This window comes from Lacerta agilis, chromosome 5 (genome assembly GCF_009819535.1).
Source record: "Lacerta agilis isolate rLacAgi1 chromosome 5, rLacAgi1.pri, whole genome shotgun sequence".
Classification (NCBI taxonomy): domain Eukaryota; kingdom Metazoa; phylum Chordata; class Lepidosauria; order Squamata; family Lacertidae; genus Lacerta; species Lacerta agilis.
This window is the reverse complement of record NC_046316.1, coordinates 23,411,196-23,430,459: the sequence shown is the minus strand read 5'-3', so window position 1 is coordinate 23,430,459 and position 19,264 is coordinate 23,411,196. Positions and strand designations below refer to the sequence as shown.

General features: G+C 41.1%; 1 protein-coding gene across 5 annotated transcripts in view; it reads left to right on the top strand.

Annotated features, from left to right (window-relative positions):
• Positions 1–8,604, top strand: part of RHOBTB1 (Rho related BTB domain containing 1) — a 57,912-nt gene extending 49,308 nt beyond the window's left edge. For all 5 annotated transcript variants that reach the window (XM_033148905.1, XM_033148908.1, XM_033148904.1 and 2 more), the window contains 4 exons: positions 3,396–3,546; positions 4,238–4,326; positions 5,413–5,518; positions 7,965–8,604. In XM_033148905.1, the coding sequence (XP_033004796.1) occupies positions 3,396–3,546; positions 4,238–4,326; positions 5,413–5,518; positions 7,965–8,134 (516 nt within the window). In that variant the 3' untranslated portion in view covers positions 8,135–8,604. The remainder of the gene's footprint in view (positions 1–3,395; positions 3,547–4,237; positions 4,327–5,412; positions 5,519–7,964) is intronic.
• The last annotated feature ends 10,660 nt before the right edge of the window (positions 8,605–19,264 follow it).

Genomic DNA, 19,264 nt, shown 5'->3' with positions numbered 1-19,264 from the left:
TCACAGAGTTTACAGGGGTGGGGGTGGGGAAGAGACTGGATGACTCTTCCCTGAAAACTGTTTGCATGGACAAAAAAGGCTGAAGTACAGGAAAAGTATTGGAATATTTTTTTAAAAAATATGGCCTTAGGAATTACATTTTTAATTACATTTAGCTGCGAAGGTAAGACAAAATAACCAATCAGGTTTTGCTAGGCCTTTTGGGTTGCAATGAAAGTTTTATCTACTTCCTGAGGATACAATTTGAAATTAATCCTGTGATGAACATAGGGTTTATTCTGATTCTTCAGGAATTTGTTCTCTTTGACATTCAGGGCCAGTTGTCGTGTTGTAGAAAAGGTGGAGGCTGGGATTGACCACATCTTGAGGATGATGTTTAAAGCCTATTTTCCTGTCAGAAAGTACATAGTAATTGTCCCTCAGCAGTGCAAAATCTTTTTAAGGAAGCTGATGGTCTTGGTCTTTGTAGCTCAGTCCTTTAACCAAACCACTCCCTCTCACATTTGATCATGCCCTTCCCCCTCTTTTTTGAGGAAAACAGTAATAAAGAAAAGTATACCTCTATGAGGAACAGTTGAGGGAATGGGGTAGGTTTAGCCTGGTAAAGAGGAGACTGAGAGGAGATATGATAGCCACCTTCAAATATCTAAAGGGCTGTCATGTCACATGGAGGATGGAACAAGCTTGTTTTCTCCTGCTCCAGAGGCTAGGATCCAAACCAAAGGATTAAAGTTACAAGGAAGGAGATTCTGACATCAGGAATAACTTTCTAATGGTCAGAGCTGTTCAACAGTGGAACGTAGTCCCTCATAAGGAGATGGACACTCCTTCCTTGGATGTTCTTAAGCAGAGGTTGTTTTCCTCACATTTTCACGAAAATGTGTGCATCTGAACCCCAAGTGGCTTAGTTGGCAGGAAGGGGTAGGAGATGGGGCAACAGTCCCTTAAGAATGTCACTAAGTCATTCCAAAACACAATTCCAAATGGAACAAACATTTTTAAAACAAACAAACAATGGCAGGATATAAGGGAGAATGGGAAGGTATGTCAAAGAAAACAACAACAATGCTGATTAACTAATGCAAGCACTTCTCATTAGTGAGTAGGAGGTCCCTGTGAGGTGTAAGGGACACCTAGGTAGCTTGTGAAAGGTGCCTTTGTGTGGTCAAGGAGGATGACAGATAACCAGGGGTACCATGTTGGCTATTTGTCAAGTTCAGTCACGAAGAGCAGCCAGACAAGGTCAATCAGTCAGGACAGACCCACATATTATCTTTAAACAACAACAACAAAACACCCTTTTAAAAGCCCCAGACATTTGTTTCAAAGCATGTGCTGCACCACCTTTCTGTAATTTAATGAGACCTGTTGGAGTTCTGTGAGGAATTTAATGAATGAATTAGAGAGTGCTCTGAGGCTCTCTGTATGGGCCTCCTTTCTTTCTGTTGATGTTTTGTTGTTTAGTCGTTGAGTCATGTCCGACTCTTCGTGACCCCATGGACCAGAGCACGCCAGGCACTCCTGTCTTCTACTGCCTCCCACAGTTTGGTCAGACTCATGTTGGTACCTTCGAGAACACTGTCCAACCATCTCGTCCTCTGTCGTCCCCTTCTCCTTGTGCCCTCAATCTTTCCCAACATCAGGGTCTTTTCCAGGGAGTCTTCTCTTCTCATGAGGTGGCCAAAGTATTTGAGCCTCAACTTCAGGATCTGCCCTTCCAGTGAGCACTCAGGCCTGATTTCCTTCAGAATAGATAGGTTTGATCTTCTTGCAGTCCATGGGACTCTCAAGAGTCTCCTCCAGCACCATAACTCAAAAGCATCAATTCTTCGGCGATCAGCCTTCTTTATGGTCCAGCTCTCACTTCCATCCATTGTGCTTCAGTGTTGTGCTATAGTAGGATGATTTGTCCTGGTGCAGAGGGGCATCAGAACAGCCTACTTTTTAAAAGAGATCTCCAAATACACTTATACACGGCTGGTGTTCTGAGCATTCTTTCTTCCAGATCTGTAGCACCCAAGTTTAATTCAGAAAAATTGACGTGTCTCAGGTATTGGAAGTTTGGAAAACACTGCTATATTTATACCATTGGGGGAGTGCCAAAGGGCTCTCATCCCATAGCCATAATCACTTTTTATTTGGGAAAGAAAGTTGTTGGAAGCGCTAAGGGAGTGTTTGTAGCAGCAAACACGGAGTTACTGAAAGCAATTGTCCTAGGAAAGGTAATACTGCTAGGTGCTGAAAAATAATCAGCAGCCCAGAGAGCATCTCTGAATTATTTTTAGCTGCTCGGTGTTTATATTAAGAACAAGAATGAGCTAATGCAGAGGCAAAGTCCAAAAATGACAATGTGACGTGTCCTTGACATTGTATATATTGTGCCTATTATTTTTCTTCACCTGATATATGTAGGGTTTTTTCCTCTTCGGGCATTTGGCTCATGATGGGTGTACATTCATGCTTGCTTGTGTGTGCATGAATGCACAGACACATGTGCATGATCAAGCTGAAGTTAAGCACTTTTAAGTTCTTCGATTTTGTTGGGGAAGATTTTGTTGTCCATGACTTAACCTGCAGCTCTCTGTGGAGAACCTTAAGGGGTCAATCTATGCCAACTTGGTCCTTTACAAGACGTTAGCAAAACAGCCTCCCAGAATGGAAACCGGTGCATCTGTGTTGCACAAATAGTTCAGTATCTAATTTGAACTACCCCATCTGCAAGGACATTCCCACTTGATACATTGCTGTGCAAAACAGATGGTGGTGACCTGGTGAAAATAAAATGTCCGCTGTTCTGTTTTAGTTTAACAACACAGAAGCTGAGCAGTGCTTTTATGAAGGAAGTTTGGTTAACTATGAGGGGGTTCATTTGTTTTACTATGAGGGCCTCTTACAGATCCTCCAAGTGTCCCTATTTTCCAAGGACAGTCCCAGATATAGAAGCCGTCCTGGTTTCTGATTTGACCCCGGGAAGTCACACTTTTCCTTAGGACGTCTCTATTTTCATTGGAGAAATGTTGGAGGGCATGGAGTTATGTGACACTACCACCACCCCCGAGTCAAGGAGATGAGTACAACCTTTAAAACACATCTGAAGGCAGCTCTGCATAGGGATTTTTTATGTTTGCTTTTTAAAAAATGTTTTAATATGTTGGAAGCTGCCCAGAGTGGCTGGGACAGCCTAGTCAGATGAGTGGGGTATAAATAATAAAATTATTATTCTGCAACAAGACGTACTTATTTTCAACCTCTTTCTCTTGTTTTATAAAAGCATTGCAGAGTTGCATGGGAGGGGGGGGAGTAGCAACAGCCATATGGCCCAAGTGTTTTATCCTTGAGTAGATCATCTCCAAGCTCTGAGCGTTTTAAAAATACCTTCCCTCTACCTCCCTCAGGTTGTTCTTCCCAATATAAACAAGACTTCCATGCAAGCAGTTCTGGATTATCTGTACACCAAGCACCTATCATCCAGTCAGGAGTTGGATACACTTGAATTAATTGCACTGGCAAACAGATTTTGCCTCCCACACTTGGTTGCGCTTGCAGGTAAGGTTTCTCTCTCTCTTTACAGGTGTCGCCTTCAGCTTCCTGCCAATGATGTTGAAATTGTCAGCTGTTGTTTTCCCCCCACGATCTTTGGGCAAAAATAGACATGCAGTGTTTCTTCCTAAAATCAAACTGAAGTACATATTTTCCAGTTAGAATAACATAATTGCTTCCTCCACTCTTTTTCTGTGCTGAGTTAATTTAGGCTGCATTCTTGTGTATGGTTAAGCGACAAAACACAAATAAGTGCCTGCAATTCATAATGCCCATTAGGCAACTTGATTACTCTTAATTGAAAGAGCATGAACACTAAAGTTTCCATTGCAAATTCCTGTTTTAAGGGTCTAATAATGGAGCTTGGGCAATTTTAAATTAATCCAGTTCAAGCAAGTATTGCATAAAAGAGCAGTCCAAGTTACTTTTACTGCTCTAATCTGATGGTTAATTATTTCGTTAGTAATATGATGATAGTTAATTCCAATAAACTGCTTATTTCCTCCCCCCCTCCCTCCAATTGTTTGCAAGAGAAACAATTAAAAAAAGAAATCTATGTCAGCCCAAATAGTACATGTATTGTTGTTTTTCCTTGGGGAGTCTTGCAATGGATGAAAGGCAGTTGAAACAGGGACTGGAGGGAGCTAGATTTATTCCGCACAGTAAACTGGTTTGTGTTTCTCTTCAACCCCAACAGAGCAGCATGCTGTGCAGGAGCTTACCAAAACATCAGTGAGTGGTGTTAGCATAGATGGAGATGTGCTGTATGATTTGGAAATAGCCCAGGTTAGTATAATATATTATCTGTGGTCACCGGGGGGTGGGGGGTGGGTTGGAACTTCCTGATGATGAATGTATAATGCTTGGAAGGTTGCTGTTTCCCAAGGATCAAAAGAATATATCAGTTTTTAGAAAGCCTCTGTGATGATAACCATGGTTACTGAGATTCGATACCTTCCCACCAACCTGCTATTTCTTTAGAAAATTCAGTGTGGAACTGCACCACATCTTCCCAAACGTGTGTTTGCTGAGATAATGCAGGGGTGGGGGCATCCATGGGAGAGAACGAGAGTGGTGCTTAACTCTTTCCCTGCCCACTGATTCACCCCTACAAATGCACACTCATGCATTTCTCCCTTTCCCAAAAGTTGGTCTTAATTCTGGTCTTGAATAAATACCATGGGGTTCCAGGCGGTCTGCTGCCTCGGTACTTTATTTTCATTGACAAGCTGGAATCATAAGAATCGGCCTTAACACTGAGTCATAGTATCATAGAATTGCAGAGTTGGAAGGTGCTGCATCACACCGTTTATTCATGTTAAGATTATGGTCTAACTAAGACCCCAGGATCCTTTTCACGGGTGCTGCTGTTAAGTCAGATGCTTCACATTCTATATTTGTGCATCTGATTGTTCCTACCTAAGTGTAGAACCTTACATTCTACAGTCAGGTCATTGGTATATCTAGCTCAGTAAGGCCTACTCTGACTGGCAGTGACCAGGATTTCAGACCAGGGTCTCTCCCAGTCTTACCAGAAGATGCCTGAGACATTTTGCATGCAAAGCAGATGTTCTGCCACTCAGCTTCAGCCCTTCCCCAGCATCTTTTTCAATTAATTTTTGATTGTGAATCCATCTGCAACCCTGACTCAAAGTAGTTAGCTCTGCTCTGGATCCCAACTTTTTCTTTTTTTCTTTTTTGGTGCTGTTGCACTTTTGATTTTTAGCCCTGCTGGTTCCACAGTACTGTGGCTTTGCCACTGTGATGTCTCAATCCCTGAGTAATTCTCCTTTGCCTTTAACTTCAGAATTGTTCCACATACTGACTGTTTAACTCTACAGAATATAAATTTGGTTCTCTTTTTTTTCCCAGTTCCACAACGCTAACCAGCTGGCAGCTTGGTGCCTGCACTATATTTGCACCAACTACAACAGTGTTTGTTCCAAATTCCGAAAGGAAATCAAAACTAAATCTCCTGGTAAGGCCATTTAGCAAGCTTTCCCCACCTTTTCTTCAAACCTTTGTACATCTGCCTTCTCCTTATTCTAAAGCTGGGGAGGGGGGCTACAAATCAAGTAAATTTACATGCTCATACATGCATTTTTTCATTATTTCATTTGGCTCCCAAGACCCAGGTTTTCATTGAGCTTTTGGCGAGGTTTGGGTTGGCGGAGAACAATGGGAAAGGAAGGGAGTCTCCATGGTGTTGCCATCTAACTATCCAGACGCAAGACACCTTGAAATCTTCCAGTGCAGTGGGAAGCAGCAGCAGCAACCCCAGCATCTCATGCCCATTCATTTTCATCTTCTCCCCCCCACACACACCTTTAACATGAAATCCTTCTCACCACATTAGGTGAGATAGGGACCAAGCATAAAGGCCAGGAGGCAACAGGTAGGAAGAGCTGCATCTACCATATCTCTCCCTGCATCAGAAGCCATGCCGAGTTCTGTTTACCTGTATCAGGCATGCTGCCACCGTGTGTAATCCTTTGCTTTTAAGATAATCTAGGCCTGGCTGTATTGACCAAAGTTTGAATTCAAGTTGGAAGGTTGCAAAAAAGTGAATGACGGCAGGAAGTGAATTGGTGGTGCAGTTTGTCAGAGATGGAATAGAGGTTTAAGAAAGGGCAGACAAGCATATATTAATTGGGGAGGGGTGTTTACAGTTCTTTAAACTGTGGCCTGAAATCCCAAACTTTTGTTACTTGATGGTCTTTGTGGCTTACACAAAAGACATTATTGATTTGACTTCAGAAGACAACCCTACATTTGCAGGGGTCAGCAGACTTTTTCAGCAGGGGGCCGGTCCACTGTCCCTCAGAACTTGTGGGGGGAGGGCGGACTATATTTTGGGAAGAAAAAAAAAGAATGAATTCCTATGCCCCACAAATAACCCAGTGATGTATTTTAAATAAAAGCACACTTTCTACTCATGTAAAAACACCAGGCAGGCCCCACAAATAAACCGGAGGTGCATTTTAAATGCAGTGGTACCTCAGGTTACAGACGCTTCAGGTTACAGATGCTTCAGGTTACAGACTCCGCTAACTCATAAATAGTACCTTGGGTTAAGAACTTGGCTTCAGGATGAGAACAGAAATCGGGCAGCGGCGGCATGGCAGCAGTGGGAGGTCCCATTAGCTAAAGTGGTACCTCAGGTTAAGAACAGTTTCAGGTTAAGAATGGACCTCCAGAACGAATTAAGTATGTAACCAGAGATACCACTGTAAAAGGACACATTCTACTCATGTAAAAACACGCTGATTCCCGGACTGTCCGCGGGCCGGATTGAGAAGGCGATTGGGCCGGATCCGGCCCCCAGGCCCTAGTTTGCCTACCCATGTACTAGAGATTGAGATGCATGTGAATTTCATTGATAGCATTGCTCTCCTCCCCATGTAGTAGTAGTTACATGAGAATAATAGTGCTTTCTCCTTAGCCTAGCCTATGGATTTGAAAGGAGTTGGTTTTGCTCCATTAGCTGGGGGGGGGGGGAATATATTGATATGCATTGGATTTGTTTTGAACTTCCTCTTTTCTATTTGATCATTAATACTTTGCATTATAAATATTGATAGTACTGTTTAAACATCAGGCAACCTGCCTAGAAGCTTATTCAGTGTGGCAGCAGAATTATACCTGGCCATCATTCCCTGAGGCGTGGCTGCCTCTGGAACCATCTCACTTCCACTTACTGGATATAACATCAAAGCAGTATATGCATGCATAGGCTCAATAATCCCTTATATTTATCTGGTGATATCTGGGGTTATGGATCACAGGTTGACATTAGATTCTTCACACATGTCACTTGTATCATGGGTTGCTTAGCCCATGTATCACCTCCTAGGAGGATTTTTATTTTTTGCTGCACCGCTAAAATTCACCATTTTTTTTTAAAATCAGATTTGTCTGACATCAGAACAGAGCTTTTATGTAATGCTTTTGTATGTGTACTACTTTTATTTCTGCAGCATCTCTTATCGTTGCAGAGTTCGAATTTCTGTTTTTAAGCTATTGTATTCTAGCATTTTATGTTGTTTCGTAAATACAGTTTGCAAATACCTATTTTTTTTAGTTTCCCTGTTATCTGAAAATGCAAAACTAGAGAGAGGAGAGCTTAGGTCTCCATCACAGATTTGGAATTACACATATTACCAGTCATGTACCACGAGAACTAGAAACATGACATATTTATTTGAAAAATGAAGGCTGAGATTTTCTGGGATTTTTGCACAAGATTTCAGTTTCTGGTCTGTAGAAGTAACAGTCCTGGATATACTGGGTTATATCCAATGTAGCTCTAAGTAACTACTTTTCTTAACTGTCTTGATGCCATAAAAGCTAATTTCTAACTATTTGCAGAATTAAAATGTTGTCCTAGTTATTTGGGGACTTCTTTGTTTTTTTTAAAAATACAGATAATCAGGAATATTTCGAGAGGCACCGCTGGCCTCCTGTGTGGTACCTTAAGGAAGAAGATCATTTCCAGCGTGTTAAAAAGGAAAGAGAGAAGGAAGACATTGCACTGAATAAACATCATTCAAAACGAAAGTGGTGCTTCTGGAATTCCTCCACAGTCGTTGTCTGAGAGAAGGAGAGGCAAACCTATCAACAGAGTGGCTTGGAAAACATTTCTTTAGAGGAAGTCTTATCATGAAGGAGAGCACCTCAGTCCACTGAGAACCCTTCTTGTACCAGATGCCATTGAAGTAAATGGGAGTTCATTTCAATGGTGCTTCCACAGAAGTTTCTGGTGGATTGTGCAGAAGATGTTTGGGGCACTTGTTTTTATTCCACCTGTGTGCATTTATCATCTCTAAGGTCAACAAGCACAAGCTCACCTGAAGTGGGTGTGAAACTGCTCCTTAAAATGTCAAACGTTTGTATTTTTGTTTGTTTGTTTGTTTATAAGCTGAAATACTGTATAAAATCAGTATTGATTTTCTTTTTCTTTCTTTTTTTTTATACAAACCGACAACAAATCCCAGCAATTAATATTTCAGTCTCCAAAGTGGACAGTATTTTTATACAGTTGTGTATGTATGTGAAGGTCTTTATTTCGGCATTGTTGTTTCACAGACCACAGTTATTGTGGAACTCTTTGATTTAGACTATGTTTCTTTCGTTTTTCCGCTTGCAAGTACAATGAAATATGACGAACATCTCTGACAAACCTCCCTGGCTTAAATTGCCATCCTAGCAACAAACCAACTCTTGCTAGGCAACTGGCTTCCCACCCCCACCCTCCACTTCTTCCCAAACACTATGTATTCACAACAATTAGATCCTTATTCTTTCTGAAGTAACGGGATGTAACACGATCCAGTGACAACAAAGTTATACAGAATTTATATCTTCTTCTTTTTTTCAGCTGAAGAATATGAAATGTAATTTACCTTTTCAGCTGTACCCGATGTATTTCCAGTATTTGCCATGCAAGGGCAGAATGCAACAGCCGTGTGAAATTTAATACTTCCTCTTTTATGTGTTCCATGGCTTTCAATGTCTTTATTTTCAAAAGGACCATTTAAAAATAATTAGAAGACCTCATTACGCTTATGTCTTTATCCACTGCAGATTTCCTAGGGACCTAAACCTAAAGGCAGTAAGACTTTTAGTTAATTACTTTCTTTATAGTTGTCTACGCCTTTTAAAGAAATATCTGTATATTTAAAACTGTTTTGCTTGCTTGTTGAATATCCACATGTTAAGTAATGGCTGTGGAGATAAGTTGATCCCTTCCGTTATATTCATATAGGAGCGACCCACCCACCTATTCACTATCAGTGGTATTCTGGCCCAAATAATCTCTGAGCACCGAAACAGACATGATGGCAGTGTGGGCAAACTGCTTGCCTCTGTAAGATGTTCCATGTGCATCGTCAGGCATCAATGCGCTTTGAGCTGGTCCATCCAGGTGTAGAGTTAGCACCCCAGAGGTCTGTGGTGGATACACCATGATTGTGCCACCTGTAACAAAAGAAGGGTTTTTGCAGGCACCACCAGTCAGGCTTATATGGAGAAGCCAATTACCCGTGGCTGCTGTCATGTCAGTAAGGTGTACAAGTATGTCTTGCCTTTTTAAATATGCTGCAAAAGATATCCCAGAAAAAGCTCCCTCCCCCCCCCCCCCCAGAAATTTTTATTAAAAGTTTTCACAATACAATAAAATTATATCTAGAACTAATGAATTAAAAGAAAGAGAGAGAAAAGAGAAACGACAAGAGAAAATAGTGTTTTGTTTTAATAATGCATGCACAGCCCCACACCAAGCTTACAACACTTTGAGGTTTTTCTGCATCAAGTCATAATATTTTAGCACTAAACTAGATAATTCCTGGCCAAAAGAGCCAGTGTGGTATAATGGGTGATGTGCTGGACTTAGGAGGCTTGAGGTCTAATCCTTGTTCAGCCATGAAGCTTACTTCTATGACCTTGCAACCGTCTTTCTCTCTCTCTCTCTCTTTCTCAGCCTAACCTACCTTACAGAGATGCTGCGCGGATAAAATGCAACATGCACTCCATCTGGATGCATAGCAACTGGATAGCTCAGTTGGTTAGAGTGTGGTGCTGATAACACCAAGGTTGCAGGTTTGATCCCCGTACAGGACAGCTGCATGTCCCTGCATCGCAGGGGGTTGGACTACATGATCTTCAGGGTCCCTTTCAACTAAACAATCCTATGATTCTGTGACCTCTGTCCTCTGAGCTACTTGGGGGAAGGGTAGCATAAGAGAGCTTTTAAAGACTGCCTTTCAAGCAGGGGAACATTCACAGCCAGCAACTGACTCCTCCCCCTCCCCTTGGTTTATGCACTAAATGGTGGACTCCTAAAATTGTTTCCCACTCATACCAGTTTTGGTTTGAAGCCTGTCCCATCACTTTCCTTCCCTTATCTTTGGCAATAGCCCCACTGGCAGTGATGCTAATGTTCATTAGTAAATGCACTACTATATATTACGTGGTGGCATTTCATTTTGTGTGTGAGGTGTTTGAGACCTAGCCTAGACATTACTTTGGTGCCCCAGCTGTTTCCATCCATGTAGCAGAGCAGCATGCTGGGTGTTTTCTAGCCCCCACACTGGCCACCAATTAATATGTAGAATTAGGGAGGGAAATAAATATTTAGGAGGCGAGTATTGCAAACTGGAGGCGAGTGAACACCATGTGCAAGCAGCAGGCAGAGTGGAAAGAGGTAGCATCTTAGCATGCCCCGAACTTTGCCACAGAAGGTAGATGTGGTTAGAGCTATGAGCATTGTGCTTAGGCCAGGGGTGGCGTGGCAGCAGTGGCGGAAGCTTTAGAGGAAAAACAAAGAGTCGCCTATTCCTGCTATATACTTCTCCAGTCAAGCTTATCGACTGCATTTTGTTGGTTTCCTTTATTCTCTCCTGCAGGTGCCTCAGCATGCCCTTTGGAAGAGCTGTTCCATTTTCTGTTCCTACAAACACAACCGTGAGTCCAAACCAGGTTGCTAAGGACAGGAAAAGTGGCAAAGCCCACCCAACTTTCCAAAATAATCCAGGTTCTGGGTGGTAGATGAAGGTAGAACCTCTGGCGAGGACAGTAGGAAATACGTTTCAGTGTAGAAATTAAAAGACCAGCTCCATTTACCGATATCCAAAAGGTATATCATTGCACTCTGATAAAGGGCTATGAAGTGAAAAATGGCTGCAAGCTGGATGGCATAAACTGATGGTCAACAGTAGTAGTGTGTTCATCATTATCAAAACCACTGTTGCTGAGGCTCAAATTTCATGTGAAAGGAGCAGACCTGTTATTTTAAGCCTGGGTCCATGAGGGCCTCCTAACTACAACCAGTCATATCCAATATTGGGGAGGGGAGGTCCTACGGAGAGCGAGAAGGGACAAAGTACACAGGAAGCACAAGGTGAAAGAGTTTAGCTCCCTTCACCTGTGCACCAGTTGATACTTGCTATATGCATGGGTTGGGGGGCAGATAATGATTTAGACAAATGGGTCTGCGCCATTCCGTGTAGATTGAGCCTAAATTATATTAGCAGGTTATATGTTTTGTTAAGTATTACTATTACTGAAGTTTTACAAAACCAAAGCTTCTCTATGATTGTAATCTTGCCAAACTGACATGGACGTGCATAAATGAACCAGGGGTATATGCAATAATAACCAGCTGTATTAGTTATCAGCTACTGTAACCAAGTGGCTGGTTCATTTGGTTTAATTCTGCCTTTGGCCTTTAATCTTGGTGGGGGGTTCTTATTGTTTTATTTTGCAAAAAAAACAAAAACAAACAAACCAAAAACCAACCTCAATAAAAAAAAATTTGTTTAGCTATAAATGTTTCCTGGTTATTGGGTCTAGTTTCAAATCGTCACAATGAATCTTTTACCGTCAAGATGCTTTTCTCCAAAATATGTAGCCAGAAAGTATTGCATGTTGAATATTTCAGGGCGGGTTTATTCTTAACAGGTCAGGGAAGCAGAACACTGACCAGCTGGTTCTAGGAGTTTGCACATAGTCCTTTTCATTCAGAACCGGTAGAATTAATTCTTCTCCCCACCAGCACCAGTCACTTTGTGTTCAGGATACCTCTGAATCCTTGAAGCTTTATTGAGAAAAGAGACTCAGACTGATGTTTTGCTCCGACTGTAGATCTCCCAGCCTGGCCTTCACAACAGTGTGGGGTTGTTGTTTTTTACCCCTGTACTTTGCTAGAATGGTTATGCCCGCCTCTTCACTGTCATCATTCCAGGACCTAACACTTTCTTTTTTTTTTTTTTATAAGATTTTATTATTTTCCAATAAGACAAAGAGAAAACAAAGTCCAACATCAACACAAAACATAATAAACAATAAACATGATCAACATAAAAACAATAGCAACAATAAAAAACATGAAAAAAGACATATACAAACCTTATCCACTATCTATCTTTATACATTTCTTGTTTCTAACTTCTCTGTTTGGGGACTTCCCCCATTCCCTCCCCTGTCTTCAAAAAACAAATACTTCTTCAAGGTAGCTTTATATATTGTTCAATTAACATTTGCCCAAATTTTAGTATACTTAACTTTTACTTAGTCAAATATCTTTTTAACTATGTAACTTATCTTGGCAACCTATCTTAACATATTTTGACACATACATCTTTCACATAACAAAAATTCCTCTTACCATTTATATCTAACACATATCTACCAAAGCCGGTATTCTGACTAAATCTGCTCAAATATTCAGTTTGACTGATTTAACTAAATAGTCTTTGAATTTTTTCCACTCCTGTGACACCTTCCCCTCCCTCTGGTCCCGGACTCTGGCGGTCAGTTCTGCGAGTTCCATGTATTCCATCATCTTCATCTGCCATTCCTCCACCGTTGGTATCTCTTCGCCTTTCCATGTTCTTGCCAATAGAATTCTAGCTGCTGTTGTGGCATACATAAAAAACACTCTATCCTGACTGGGTATCTCTTCATTGGTTATGCTCAGAAGAAATGCCTCTGGTTTCTTGCAAAAGGTAACTTTCATTACCTTCTTAAGCTCATTATAAATCTTATCCCAGAAAGCACTTACCGCTGGGCACAACCACCACATATGAAAAAAGGTACCTTTCGCATGTTTACATTTCCAACATACATCTGACATTTTGGTATTCATCTTGGCAATCTTAACTGGTGTCAAATACCATCTATAAACCATTTTCATTATGTTTTCTCTTAAACCATGACAAGCAGTAAATTTGATACCTTTCTGCCACAATCTTTCCCAGTCATCCATCATGATATTATGTCCTACATCTTTTGCCCAATCTATCATTGATGATTTAACCAGTTCATCTTTTGTATGCCACTCTAGCAGAAGATTATACATTTTGGAAAGGTTTTTAAAGTTTGATTCTATCAGTTCTGTTTCCAGTTTTGATTTTTCTACTTGAAAACCAACTTTTTTATCCATTTTAAATATTTCATGAACCTGATGATAATGCAGCCAGTCGGGGACCTGACTTTTTACTTGATCATAGCTTTTTAGCTTAAACGAGTCCCCTTCCTGCTGCAATATGTCCATATATCTTAGCCAGTTTGCAGACATATTCGGTCTCTTATATGCCTTGGCCTCCACTGGAGAGATCCATCTAGGAGTCTTTCTCTCAAGCAGGTCTTTGTATCTAGTCCAAACCTGATAAAGGGATTTTCTAACTATATGAGACTTAAAAGTTCTGTGGATTTTAACCTTGTCATACCAAAGGTATGCATGCCAACCAAACATGTTATCATGTCCCTCCAAGTCCAACACATCAACGTTCTCTAGTTTAAACCAATCCTTTAACCAGCAAAAGGCCGCAGCTTCAAAATATAACCTTAAGTCCGGCAGGGCAAAGCCTCCTCTCTCTTTAGAGTCTGTTAGAATCTTAAATTTTATTCTTGGCTTTTTGCCCTGCCATATAAATTTCGAAAGGTCCTTTTGCCATTTCTTAAAACAGTCTAGTTTGTCCAAAATTGGTATGGCTTGGAATAAGAACAGCATCCTTGGTAGGACATTCATTTTAACCACTGCTATTCTTCCCATTAACGACAGTTTAAGTCTTGTCCAAATCTCCATATCTTTTTTTATCTCCATCCACAGTTTTTCGTAATTATCCTTATACAGGTTCAGATTCTTGTTTGTGAGATTGATACCTAGATATTTTACAGACTTAACAAAATTGAGGCCTGTGGCTTCTTGTATTCTTTGGATCTGTTCTGCACTCAAATTTTTACCTAAAACCTTGGTTTTCTGCTTATTTAATTTAAAGCCAGCTACAAGTCCAAATTGTTCAATTAGTTCCAAAGCTCTGGGGACACTGCTTTCTGGTTCTTGCAGGGATAACATCAAATCGTCTGCGAAGGCGCGTAATTTGTATTCTTTCTCTCCCACTTTAATTCCTTTTGTCTGTTTATCTTTCCGAATCATATTTAGAAGGACTTCCAGGACCGTAATAAAAAGTAAAGGGGAGATAGGGCACCCTTGTCTTGTTCCTTTCTCTACTTCGATCTCCTCCGATATCACACTGTTTACAATGACTTTTGCTCTTTGTTCTGTATAAATGGCCCTAATGCCATTTAAAAAATTTTCTCCAACTCCCATCTTTTCCAAATTCTTTTTCATAAATGTCCAAGATACTTTATCAAAAGCTTTCTCTGCATCCACAAACAATAGTGCCGCATCTGTATTTATGTCTCTCTCCAGTTTTTCTAAAATGTCCACAATAATTCTCGTATTGTTACTTATTTGTCTTCCTGGCAAGAAACCTGCTTGGTCTCTATGTATATAGTCTTTCAACACTCTTTTCAACCTTGTAGCCAAAACATTTGCGAAAATTTTATAATCCACATTCAAAAGGGAAATTGGACGGTAATTTTTCATTAAAGTCTTATCTGTATCTGGTTTTGGAATCAGTGTGATAAAGGCTTCTTTCCACGTCTCTGGTGCCCTATCTCCTTCTAGTATTTTGTTGCAAACTTCTCTTAACGGCTGCGATAGCCAGTCTTTCAGTATCTTATAGTATTTTGCTGTTAGTCCATCCGGTCCTGGAGCCTTCCCCAATTGCATATTGTTTATTGCGTCTTCTATTTCCTGCGTCGATATTGGGTGGTTGAGAGTAGCAAATTTTGCCTCTGGGACCTTTTGCAATCCGTTCTTTTCCAGAAATCGGTCTATTTCTACTTCATCTATCTTCTCCTCCTTGTACAGTTGCTTGTAGAATCTTTGAAAACACCATCTGATTTCCTCCGGTTTCTCCACATGTTTTCCATTTACTACCAAATTATTGATGACATTTGCCTTTTGTCTTTTCTTCAATTGCCAAGCTAGTAGTTTTCCACACTTATTGGCCGATTCAAATGTTCTTTGTTTCATCATTTTCACTTTCCATTCAATGTCCTGATTCATTATATTGGCATATTGGGATTGCAAGTATTTGATTTCTTTTTGGATTTTGACACATCTGGGGTGTCCTCTTAGTTCCTTTTCCTTTTCTTTGATTAATTTTAGCAATCTCTCCATTTCTGCACTTTGTTGTTTCTTCTTTTTTGCCTTTTCACTAATGAGGAATCCTCTCATTACCGCTTTACTTGCATCCCAGGCAATCCTTTTCTCCACTTCTGAAGTCCAATTAATTTGAAAATATTCTTTCATCTTTTTCGCCGCTCTTTCTACTAGCTTGGTATCTCTCATCAATGCGTCATCCATTCTCCATCTAAAAGAATCCTTGGAAATCATTTTTAGGTTTGCCTGTACCGGATTATGGTCTGAAAGCGTTTTAGGGCCGATTTCTGCCTTTTGTATTTTTGGAGCCAATTCATTCGAGATCCAGATGTAGTCTATCCTCGACCATGACTGCTGGGATTCGCTGAAATACGTTGCCTCTGTTTCTGTGGGGTTTTTTAGTCTCCAAGAGTCCACCAAGTTCAAATTGTCCACCATTTCAAAGAAAGTCTTTGGGAGTTTCCCATCATTTGTTAATTTTGTTCTTTGAGATCTGTCCATTAATGTGGAAACTGCCCCATTAAAATCTCCAAGGCAAACTACCTTATAATCCAAATAATCCAGCAGCAAGTCATGTATTTTTTTGTAGAAAATCGACTTTCCATCATTTGGTGCATAAAGTCCCAGAATCAAAAATTTTTCGCCTTGTACATTGATTTCAATTGCGATGTATCTCCCTTCTTCATCTTTAAATAGCTGTCTTGGGCTGTATTTCTCCTTTGCATAAATCACTACTCCTCTCTTCTTGACCTTGTCCGATGATATGAACTCTTGGCCTAATTTTTTGTTCTGTAATAGTCTTCTGTGACGTCGGGCTATGTGGGTTTCCTGTAAACATATTATGTCCAAATTCTTCTTTTCTATGCTATAAAACACTCTGTGTCTCTTTGGTCTCTGATTTAATCCCCGAACATTCCAAGTCATTAACTTGAGCGCCATTTCTTTGTTTATTCCTCTCCTCCAGTTGCCTGTCCTTTCTTGTCTTGTTCCGGATCTTGGCTTGGTCCCGGTAGTCCCGGCGGTGGTGGGAATACTTCTGGAAACTTGTAGAGCTGTGCTGGGTCCAATGGAGTTCCTTTGAAGAATTCCAGATGCTTATCCAGAAACTTTTGCTTTTCCGCCAAGGACCTTATTCTTATCTTTTTCCCTTCAAACGTAAATGCCAGGCCTTCTGGAAATTCCCAACTGAAGGAGATTTTTCTTCTTCTTAGCTCCGTCACCAGGTCGTTATAAGGAGCTCTTTTATCTAAAAAGAATCTGGGGATATAGGACCTAACACTTTCACCCTTACATGGCAATGCTAGGATCCCTCCTGTTGTTCCCTACATATTCTACATTTGGTGAGCAGGCAGACGAGCAAGACCACACTAGTCTGCTTTACACCTACCTTTAGAGGAGATGAGGTTCTATCTACTGGTTTCACATTTGGCCACGTGCATGGAAACAAGTGGGGCGTGGTACGCGCAATCCTCTTTCTCTTGAATGTATTTGCTGTGTGCACAATATGCAGAAAGGTGGTACAAAATTTTGTCCACGTTAGCACTTGACACACACATACAAACTCTGCTCGACTGTGATGCGGCAGAATTGCACTGCAGCATGATGCAGAACATTGCAAGGTTATGCATAAAGGGGTAGGCAGCTTTTCTTGGTATAAAAATGCAAACCCATGGCTTTCCATGCTCCCTCTGATTTCAAAACAGCTGTGTGTGTTTTTATAGACTGTTATCAGCCTGTGCGCACACAGAAAGCGGAACAAAGCAACAAGAAACATCCATTTTGGATAAGCGGACAGATTTCACTCCTAGTAGCAGACAGGTTTGTTGCAGTTTTATAGCGTACTATGTATTTGTCTCTAAAGAGGGTTTTGGGGCGGTTTTTTTTTACTGACGTTCTTCAAACATCATGCAGGAACTTCCATTAAAATATAGCAGCAATTTTCCTATTTTTACAGCTAGGCTTCTAAATTGCCAAAGTTAATCATCCTTATGTTTCAAGCCATAAAGGAAGTTGCCAAAAGATGTGTTTAAAAATGCCTTTTGGGGGGGGGGGGCGAGAGGTGAATTCGCTCGCTTCTTTCTAACAGCCATTATTTTATGAACACATAGAAACTTGTCCAATACTAATTGAATGGGTTTCTTTTTAAGTGTCTCAGCAACATAAGTGTTTGCAATTTCCATCATCACGGAGGACAAGCAAGCTCCCACTCCTCTTCGGAAGTCCTGCCAAACTCTCCATCATTTTAACAAGTGAATGAACATACAAATGCCGCCTGAGTTAGGTGTTTTATCACGATGATGTGCTTCTGCCTGGTTTCCGCCTAGTGCTGATGGGTTTCTGCAAGTTCTTAGCCACTCTTGCCACAACCCAACACTAGGGCACCACCATGATGGTAGCAGAGTCTGCTTGGTTGTCTTTGATTAGTAAAGCATTGATCTGCTAAGGACCTTGAGCAACGAGAACAATTTATTTTGTTTTCTGAACAGCGAGGTAACCAGTATCAAATTCCTTGGCAAACTTGTCGATGATGCTCCAGTTAGATGGTCCAATATGAAAGACGAAAGAAAAAGGAATGAATTTCACCAAAGCACATAGAAAACAAGGTGAAGGAAGCATATTGCAGTGAGTGCATAAAGGGTTTTATTCCGGGTGCCATAGCATCATAGAATATATAGTTGTTTTGTTTTCAGTAGCTATCTTATATATCACACCCCCACACAAAAGAAAACCAGTTAGCTATTTTTTTTGCTTTTTGCAAAAGTATGGTTGTGCTGTTGCCACCATGTGACTACACCAGAATGAAGCAGCAGTAAATAATCATAATAAATTTATTATTTGTACCCCGCCCATCTGGCTGGGCTTCCCCAGCCACTCTGGGCGGCTCCCCAACGAATGTTAAAACAGTACAGCGTTAGATATTAAAAACGTCCCTAAACAGGGCTGCCTTCAGATGTCTCTTAAAAATAGGATAGCTGCTTATTTCTTTGACATCTGATGGAAGCGTGTTCCACAGGGTGGGCGCCACTACCTAAAAGGCCCTCTGTCTGGTTCCCTGTAACCTCACCTCTCGCAATGAGGGAACCGCCAGAAGGCCCTTGGCGCTGGATCTAAAGATTTGGGTGGGTGGGTAGGAACAGCAAAAAGGTGTTGGGAGGCTTGCCTTGCCTTCCCCTAAACTACTGCTCTCATATGTGCCGAATGCTATCTAGCCAGCCACCAGCCTGGTTGGCTTCAGTACATGGAAGGATGGGAAGATGAATTTTGTCCTTTGTCTTGGGGCAGCCCCAACTCTAGTGCCATTTGGCATATTCATTGCATACACAGTACATGTATTGCTTTTTGGGAATGGACCTACAGCTCCTGCTTATGGCTCTTCCTGCTTTTACCTTGGGCTTGGATTCAGTCACTTGCGCCCAAGGTCCTCGAAGCCACTATGTCTCCATACACCCTCCAGCCTTTCCATTGGAGCCGTTTAAGCAATAGGATAAGCTGGTTGTTTGGAACCATATTTATCCAGGTTCAGATACTAAAGAGTACTTTTTACACCTGTCAGATCATTGCTTGAAGTACGGTATATAGCTGCAGCTACAAACACTGCGGCAGAGGGTGGGTACCTAGTGTCAACGTTTTACTGACTGGGTGACTTTGACACTTTTCCTAATCAGTAGACATGCTTTATAAAACATTGCCGCACATACATATTATTTGCCACAA